Raw genomic sequence first — 9,887 nt, 5'->3', positions numbered from 1 at the left:
CTATGTTCACATAATTGTCCAACATAAGTCCTAATTATAGAACTCACTGTATCAGACACTCCAAAGAGAACTGCATATAAAAATTACAAGGATCTAATTCTATATAAAAAAGGATACAAAATATAAATGTGCAATTATATATGACTTCAAAATACAGGACTAGATTATTCTTACAGAACTAGTGTAGTGGCAATTGACCTTGTGAATGTATAGTTAAAGCAAGAAGCTTTACAAAAGTCGCCTAAGTCCAGTCTCCGTTTCACAACTTTCACACGTAGTGTGTTCATTCCTATTTTAGACATGACGTCTGAGGGCTGTCCGCGTGGACAGAGACGCGAGAGGACCACGGCGCTCAGCTTCCTGCGGAAAACCATCAGCTCTTCTGGTCGGGGAGCTCCCGGGGGCAGTCCTCCTCGTTCTCCTCGGAGCAGGGCAGGCTCAGCGCACTCACCACGGGGTGGATCCAGGATGTGGTCTGTGTTACGTGACTTGAGGGGAACAAGGAACGCAGTTACAATCGGGAAGCGTGTCCCACCCGTCCATACAAGTACTCGGCCCAGTGACACCGCTTCTACCGACTGCAGTCCCGGGATGGGAAGCAGGTGGAACCGGATCCAGCCTTTTTAATGTCTTACATGTGTTTTAAGGTCCAACAAAAACCACGTCTGTTTTCTCCTGTGGTAACAAGAATGGCAGGAGAGTCATTCGTCGTGGATTCCTCACCTCTCCTTACCTGACAGTCACCAGCTGCAAGCTCTGTGGCTGCCTTGGGGCAGCCTCTCTGGACCTCTTCCTTCCTCTCCTTCTCTGATGCTACTGCCTGGGTCACTGAATGGCTTGTCTCTCTGCCTCTGTTCTGTTCGTTTCTAATTCACGCTCCACTCCAGCCAAGAGGTCTTTCTAATGACAAATCCCACACGGTTGCTCACTTGCTAAAAATTCACTGCCAGACAGAGCCTTCTGGCTCGGATACGTACTCCATCCTAGGAAACGCTTTGTTTTTTACCTGCTTCACCAGGGCTTCCTTCTCCGCGACAGTCTTCCTCTCCCACTGGGTTCACCTAGGCGACTGAGTCTAAAGAACCACATCTCCCTCTGGCTTCCTCCCATCTGTGCCCATCTCTCCCTGTTATTATGCCATAGGATAACATGCGTTTATTTTTAGGCCTTCTTACTGCACAGGAAGCTCCTGGAGGGGGGGAATGGATACTTTTCTCCAAGTTTACGGGCCTAACTGTTCTCACAACTGATGACTAGTCGTTTCCGGAAGGTGACAAGCAGAGGTAGGGAAGGATGTACACAGGACGCAGGCCATGTTGGGGTGGTGGTGAGACATCACAGAGCGCGCCCCTACCTGGTGGGTGGCGTTTCTCAGCACTAGTAACCCACACACCTGCAGCTGGACGGGTGTCCTGAATCCACCGCTGCTGGCCCAGTGCCTGAGAGCGGGACAGAGCTTCTGGAATTACGGCCATCTGTTTCTTTTCCTTGGATATTCTTTCTGGCCCTGGTTCCCCCCACTGCCTTCATCAATCCCACCTCAGTTTCCTCCGCCCCAATCCTATCCAAACTCAACCTCAGAAGCAGCAGCAGGTCTTAGGGCGAGTCCTCCTGGGCTGGCACTTTGAGGATCAAATAGGGTTGTGGTTCTGGATGGATCTCCTACCTTACAGGGGAACAATTCCCAAAGTGTGTTCCAAGGATCTTTACATGAAGAAGAGAATTTTATGGTAAAGTAAGTTTGAGATATGATGTAGTTAGGTAGGTTTCTTTATTCCAGGATTTCCCAGGACCTTTAATATACACCTGTGCTCTCAGACTCTCCAAGAGTAGGCAATCTTTCTCAAACTAGCGTGCCCTTACGAGCACACACAGGGCTAGTGTTCTACAGAACACGATGTGGGAGTCGTCACAAAATGCACCTGCTTTCCTGGCTGTCGATGACGGTAACTGCAAATGTTGGACTTAGTACGAATGGTCACTTTCACTGTCATTACTGCATCTAGGTTGTTGTCAACCCTATACTCTAAATTCTCTCCACATCCCCCTATAAAACTTGTTCAACTTGTCTGTTCACATATTAAAAGTGCATCTTTCCATGGAGGAAGATCACCGATGGGGTCATGATTGGGTAAAAGAGTTTAAGCTGTTTAAGAATCAAGGTGAAGGCGGTAAGGCCCAGACGTTGTCAGTTTCACAGCCACAGAGTGTGGGTAAGTGGTACAGAGACGCGTTCCTCTCTGCACAGTGATCCGCATGACTGTTATCTCAAGTGGTTGAATGGAACGTCTAATTCAGAGGCTGAAATACTATCGCAGCTGATTCTGCACAGGTTCACTCCATTGCAAGGCCTTTATAAAGCTGCAAAGCTCCTAAACTGGAAGTGGTTTTAAATAAATACTAGTGAGTGTAACATAAGGGGGCGTGAATGCCACTGCAAGGGGAAATGAGGATGCGTCGTCCTGGGCGAAGTCCATGTTTAGGGCTAAAGGAAACACCCTGATGAGACAGTTTTGCTCATTCTAAAACCTTGTTATATATATATATTTAATATTTATCAGCCCATTTACAGTATGTTAGTCCAAAGAAGAGACTTTAAATGACTATAAATTCTCACTCCCCTACAATGTTCCCTAACCGGGGAGGATGGGAAGAAAGACTGTCAGAGAAGGAAGCCCTATGAAGCAGGTAAAATGGGAGCAATGACCTAAGAGCTAAGTCCAGGTGCATGCTTTCCTATTTGACTTAAAAAATTATATTCTCATGCTTAAAATGTAAGTGCCCAAATGCAAACACTAAACTGACCATCTACAATAATAAAAGGGTAATATGTTAATTAGACCGGACATCATTCCAGATGTCATTCCGGACATCCTTCCTGACGAAGCGGGGCCTGAGGGAAGCCAGCCTGAGTCCCAGGTGCCTGTGGGCAGCCAGAAGGATGCAGCCCGGATCTCAAGTGCTAGAGGGAAGCTGGTGCCGGCAGCGGGGGAAGGAAGGCCTACTCATGCACGAATTTTCATGCATTGGGCCTCTAGTCATAATAATAAAAGGCCAAGAAGCCTCACGACCAAAATGACCAAACCACCGGTCACCAGGAGGTGCATGGAGCACCTCGTAGCTATGACAACAACTGTGGCTGGCCAACCGGCCCGATAAGGGGGTGGGGCCCTCGGCCAGCCTCGCGGCCCCTCCCCCCTGCCGGCCTGCCCCTGATCGACTCTCACACCCCAATCAAGAGACAGGCCTGCTGGCCAAAAAACCCTCCCTTCCTCCCTCCCCGCCAGCTGCGCCCCCATCAGCCCCTCCTACCACGATAGGCTCACAGCCCCTCCCCCCAGCCAGCCTGCCCCTGATCACACCCCCCCCCCCATTCCAATAGGGGGCGGAGCTGGGTGGCCAACCTCCTACAGCCCCTCCCTCTGGCCAGCCATCCTGATTGGCCTGTAGCCCCTCCCCGCAGCTGCCCCCACCCCTGATGGGCCCCCACCATCCTGATTGGCCTGCAGCCCCTCCCCCCAGCTGCCCCCAGCCCGATCGCCCCCCCCACCCCAATAGGAGGTGGGGCTGTCCCGCCAATCTCCTGCAGCCCCTCTGCCCACCCTGATCAGGGGCAGGGCCTGCAGGCCAACCACCCATGGCCCCTCCCCCAGGCTGCTGGCCCACGATCGGCACCCCCCAACCACCCATTCGGCCACTGCCCACAGCCCCTCCCCATGGCTGGTCCCACCCCCAATCTGCACCCCCAACCCCAATCAGCCAATCACCTGCGGCCCCTTCCCCCAGCTGGCCCAGCCCTTAATGGGGGCCCTGATTGGGCCCTGATCCAGGAGGGCTGGCCAGCCAACCTCATGCCATCTCCTTCTCCTGACAGGCCCAGCCCCAGCCCCAATCCGCCCTGATTGGGGCCGGCAAGACGGACCCCACTCATGCACGAATTCATGCACTGGGCCTCTAGTTTAAAAGAAAAACAAAATGTCTAAGAAAAAATGTAGGAACTAGTATACTAGTAGACTGAACAATATCTTAGGAAGTTCCATCAGAAAGTCATCCTTGCCAGTAACCTTCATTAAACACTTTTTAGCAATGAAGCAACACCTTATATTACTCCAAATAAAAAACAATGCCATAAAATATTAATTAATTTTATACTCCCAATATGCTCTCCTGTACATTTTATTTTATTTTTTAAACTAGATTTTTATTGACTTCAGAGAGGGAGAGAGAGATAGAAACATCAATGATGAGAGAGAGCCAACGATCGACTGCCTCCTGCACGTTCCACACTGGGGATCGAGCCCTCAACTGGGCATGTGCCCTGACCGGGAATCGAACTGTGACCTCCTGGTTCATAGGGCGACATTCAACCACTGAGCCACTGGCTGGGCTTGTCTGGACATTTTAAAAACACACACCAAATATGAGAACAGCTACTACTAGAAAAGAAAAGAAAACTTCAGCAGCAGAGAGAGTGCTCTGTGTGTCAAGCACACTTTTCACCCGGGTCTTCTGTAAAAACCTCCAGAGCCAATGCTTCGGAATCAGGTGAGGCATGGACAGTGCCTGGCAATAAGTACACATTCAATTAATGACCGTGGCCAGCTTGATGGATAACTAGGGCTTTCTGATTACTGTGAGAAAAGCTTGGAATTCTTCCTATGATGATGGAATGGGGCATCTGTGTGTTTACTGTTCAGTTTTTTATGTCCTAGCGAGCGCTGTATGATGAGCTCATCCCAGATCGACTGGCTTGGAGAGCATTCGAAATGTTTGCTCCCCGGTTTATGTGCTTGGTAATTCGACTGAGAAGAGAGAAAATAAATCAGCCCTGTTGATGCTGTTTAATTAATAAAGACCCCGTGGTTCATAGAGTGAGATGCTGCTACTTAGTATGAAAAATGTAGAAGCCTGGAAAATAGATGAGGCTGACTGTGAAATGCACATCTTCCCTTGGAACATGCAGTACCTCTGGCCAATGTGCCTGCAGAGAGTGCATCTGACCTGATTTGGGGAGCCATCAGCAGCCGTTCAGATATATTTGAAAATATAAAAATGATCATATTACTTGCCTCTGAATGATCGCCAAATCTGTTGTTGGAAAACATTAATATTTGATTTGGGAAGATGACTGTGTTGAGTTTTTTCTTCTAGAATAATAGTAAATTGTAAGACATAATTTAGAGCTTATTAAAAAAAACTCTAACAGAACATGTTTTATTTTATTGGCAGAGAAATGTAAGTGAATTATTTAAATTTCATTATAATGGCTCTCCTTGTGTTTCTTACCTCCTAGCATGCAAAATGCTTTCTTTCAAAAATTTAGGGCAGCATATTAAGAGAAAAGTGGTTTAAAGATAAAAAGTCTACTCATTTTGTAGAAATTCATTCTTATAACTGTCTGTGATGAAAGAGACCCTTTTGTTAATCTTCCATTGTAGATGGCACTATTTATATAACATTGTGAAGTTAACATGATTTTAAGTATTATTTAATCATGTTTAAGATAAAGCTGCAGAATAATGAGCCAAAGTAATTAACTTCCAATGCTCTTTTATTGGGGGGGGGGGGGGCGCTATCTTTTTTTTAAATCATCACCCGAGGATATGTTCCTATTCATTTTAGAAAGAAAGGAAGGAACGGAGGGAGGGGGGGAGAAATAGAGGGAGAGAGGGAGGGAGGGAGAGAGACATTGATGTTAGAGAGAAACATTCATTGGTTGCCTCCCATATGCACCCCGGCCAGGGACTGAACCTGCTACCCAGATATGTGCCCTGACCAGGAATCAAACCCGCAACCTTTTGGTGTACGGGACAATGCTCCAACCAACTGAGCCACCCAGCCAGGGCAGGGGGCGAGCTAACTTAAGTATATAACATTCATATGAACTAGAAAATGAGAACAAATAAGTGAATATATGTTAATTCAATCTGTTTGTGCCACCAGTAACTTAAAAACACTAGAAAATTTTACTACTGGCCATAAACTGCAAGTACTAATGACAATAAAAGATTTATACTTTAAAGACTTCCCTCTTATATAATTTTGAAAATACACTGCTAAAATCAAAATGGATATTTCTCAGAACACGCTGAGCATTCTGTACTTAGGAATTTGAAGATCCAGCGAGGCTCTAATCAAGTATTAGCAGGACCCCATCCAAATCTTCCAAGTTTTGAAAACAAATTTTATTTTTATTATACATTTATGGCACTTTCTATAAAAAAATACATAAGATATCTTTTGAAAATTCAAAAATCCAATTACAGTCACGCACTGCCTAACTGGGACTCTGTTCAGAGAAACGCGCCGCTAGAAGTTGTGTCGCTGCGCGAACATCACAGAGTACGCGTGCACAGACCTGGCCGGCACAGCCGCCTGCGCACCGGGGCTGTGCGGGATAGCGCACTGCTCCCAGGCTACAGGCCCGAACAGCGTGTCACTGCACAAAACAGCACGAGATTAAATCGAGCACAGGGAAAACGGTGTGATCAGGAGACACGGGAAGCAAGACACAGAGGAGGCTGCTACCGCAGTAACACAGCACTGTTTTATAGCAAACGCACTTTGTTGGAAGTAGAAAGGATAAAAATGAGGATAAAAAGTACACTATAGTGAGTACACAAACAAGTGACATTTTTTACACCAGCATCACAGCGAACCTGGGAGTAGTGTGTTGCGCTGCGACACGGCAGCAGCTACATCGCTAGGTGATAGGGATTTCTGGCTCCATTATAGTCTTAAGGGATCGCCGTCATACATGTGGTGCGGCACTGACCTAAACTTTGTTATGCGGCACATGACCTTAACTTAAAAATCTTTAGACCTCAGATATCAAATTATATTGCAAGAATCTAAGGTACAGTAAAATCCTACTTATGTATAATAATGTAAAACAATTGCTATCTTACTAGACTTGCAAAACTAGAACAATGAAAATTCCTAAAAATGTGGAAACATCAATTATATTTTTCAAATATACTGTATACAGAGGCTTAAATCATTGGCAAAACATGCCAGGTCCAATTAATTAATTTTTCAAAGAAAGAAAGTGTACTATAGTCACAGATTACAGCTCTGGTAACTCCTAAAAATTGCTACTGTTTTCAATCAGGATAGGTCAAAAAATACAGAAGAACTCAAAGAACATGTCCTACTGACACTGATACCTACACACTGGACTATTATACACTAATAAACACATTATATAGACTTTTGTGCTGGTGTATTTGTTTCATATTGTAGAGCTGTAACCTGGAGGCAGCTGCCCAGGCAGAGACTACATTTCCCAGCTCCCACTACAGCCTCATGTAAGCATGTGACTAGTCCCCATCAATGCAAGGTAAGAGAATTGATGTTTGTCTCTGGGCCAGAGGTTACAAACTGAATGCAGAGGCCACTGAGACGCTAGGGAATGATAGAGCCATGAGCTAGAAGGTGCTGAGCCTTCAAAAGCACCATCCAAAGAAAAAATAAGCCCTCCTTCAAGCAGGAATCCCTGAATTGACTGGTATGTGAGCTTTAAGACCCTGCAAAGCAGGACTACTTGCAGACCTGGTTTGAAGTTCCAGGTGGCCCGTGTACCTACCAACTTGGTTACCTGCATGTCTCTGGAAAAGCTACTGGGGCTCTGAGTCTCGGTTTCCTAATCTAGAAAACTTAGAATACCTGCTTCAATAGTTTGTGAAGAGACAACATATATAAATCCCCCAGTTCCATGCCTGACACATTCTTGGTTCACCATCACCACCACCATCACATTCTCCCTCCACCTCTAACTTCCTGTATTAGTTTTCTATTGGTGTAGCAACAAATTATCAAAAACTTGGTTAAAACAACACCAATTTACTGGCTTACAGTTCTGTAGCTCAGAAGTCCGGCATGGGTCTCAACCGGGCTAAAATGAAGGTCCTGGCCAGGATACGTTCTTGTCTGGGGGAGAGGGGTCCACAACATTTCCATACTTTTCCAGCTTTTCAAGACCACCTACACTCCATGGCTTATGGCCCCATCTTCAAAGCCAGCAACACAGCATATCTTTGACCCTGCTCTCACCGTCCCATCTCTTTTCCGACTCTCTCCTTCTGCCTCCCTCTTCCATTCTTAAAGGAAGCAAGTGATTAGATTGGACCCACCTGGATAATCTAGGTGACGCTCCCTAGTTTTAGGTCAGCTGATTTGCAACCTTAATTCCACCTGCAACCTTGATGCCCCTTTACCATGTAACCTAATGCATCCAAAGGTTCTAGGGATTAGCATGTGGACATCGCTGGAGAGCCATTATTCTGTTGGCCATGCTCCCCCGTCCCTTCAGCTGTTTCTTCCACTAAAGACTCTACAGAGCCTAAGAGAAAAGGCCCGGGTGTGGATTAACTCTTGCAATTTGCTGAAAGCTTGGTAAATGTAGAGGAATAAAGACTATATGCTGCATTGTTAAGGAGATTGTTGGAGGAAGAAAAGGAAGGTGCTAGAGATCTTATGGAAAGGAACTATTATGGACTGAATTGTGCCCCACCCACTTCGATTCATATGTCAAAACCCTAACCCTAATGTGGTTACATTTGGAGATATGACTTCCTCCGGTGAAATCATGGCTGTGAGGCCCCGGTGCAATGGGACTACTGTCCTTGGAAGAAGGGGACACCAGAGATCTCTCTCCATAAGTTCTCAGAGGACAGCCCATGTGCGGGCACAGTGAGAAGGTAGCTGCCTACATCCCAGGAAGTCATGCCTCACCAGAAACCAGTCCTGACGGCATCTTAATGGTGGCCGTCAGAACTGTGGGAAAATAGACTTACGTGGTGTAAGCCATCAGTCTGGGCTACTTCGTTATGGCAGCCCTAGCCGACTAATACAGCAACCAAATTTTTAAGGGAAAGTGTTTGACAAAAAGCTTCGTATTTGCTGGAAATTTTAAATAAAGGATCGTGGGGGCAGAGAGAATTCGCATCTGGCTAAATAAAAAGTATAACCCCAGAAAGGTGACAAGTTTCCAAAGTACTTTACGCAGTCCCAGAGACTGGCTTCTATTATCCCAATGGGATGCCGCAAACATACTTCCGGCCTCAGTTCCACCTGTCATCGGTTAAGTGGGGAGAGAGCTTGATGCCGGCTGTCTGGATTGGATGTTTTATTCATTTCAGTGGGCTTTGCCATTCCGAGTAACCCCAGCCAGCTGGCTGGCCTTTCGTTTAAGTGACAGTTGCTCACACAGCGCTTCATGTTGCTACCCCTACCTAGATATTTATAGAAAACCCAGCGCAAGCTGTCTCAGGCTCCTGAGCAACGCGCCCTCTCTGCTCCTGTCACAGGGCTTCTGACTGGCCGGGAAGTGGCATAAGTGTAGGCTGTGGCCACTGGTTTCTCTCTGCAGCTGCGCCAAGGCTGTCGTTTAAAACGCCTTCTTTGGCAAGTGGCTAGAGTATAAAGTAAGGACATTGGCAAGTGGCTATAGAATAAAGTAAGGACATTGGCAAGTGGCTATAGTATAAAGTAAGGAAGGGAGAGGAACTAACATCTGTTCATCACTCTGTATGAGCCAGATATCTTGCCAGGGTTTTTCATCCCTTGTTTTATTCAATTCTCAAAAACAATCCTGAGATAGAAATCACTAGTTTTGCTTTTGGATGAGAAAGGGAAGTACAGACAGTTGAAATAATACCAATTATACCAGGGTCACACTCAAAAAATGGTGGCGAAAACTACAGAATCCAGTCTGTCTGATACTAACGCCTATATATTTTTTTTCTCGCCAATTGCTTCTCCAAATTGCCAATGACAGCATTCATTCATTAATGAATATTTATTCAGTCCCTACACATACCAGGCACTAGACTAGTTACTGAATACTCTAAGCCAGTTGCCACACTGATGGCTACATCCAAACTAGT

At 46.1% G+C, this 9,887-nt stretch overlaps 1 protein-coding gene across 1 annotated transcript in view; it reads right to left on the bottom strand.

Moving 5' to 3' along the window:
• Positions 1 to 373: 373 nt before the first annotated feature.
• STXBP4 (syntaxin binding protein 4) overlaps positions 374 to 9,887 on the bottom strand; it is a 106,693-nt gene continuing 97,179 nt past the window's right edge. The window contains exon 17 of the mRNA XM_054709239.1: positions 374 to 488. Coding sequence (XP_054565214.1) covers positions 374 to 488 — 115 coding nt within the window. The remainder of the gene's footprint in view (positions 489 to 9,887) is intronic.

Source organism: Eptesicus fuscus, chromosome 20 (genome assembly GCF_027574615.1).
Source record: "Eptesicus fuscus isolate TK198812 chromosome 20, DD_ASM_mEF_20220401, whole genome shotgun sequence".
NCBI lineage: Eukaryota > Metazoa > Chordata > Mammalia > Chiroptera > Vespertilionidae > Eptesicus > Eptesicus fuscus.
This window is presented reverse-complemented; position numbering and strand designations above follow the sequence as displayed.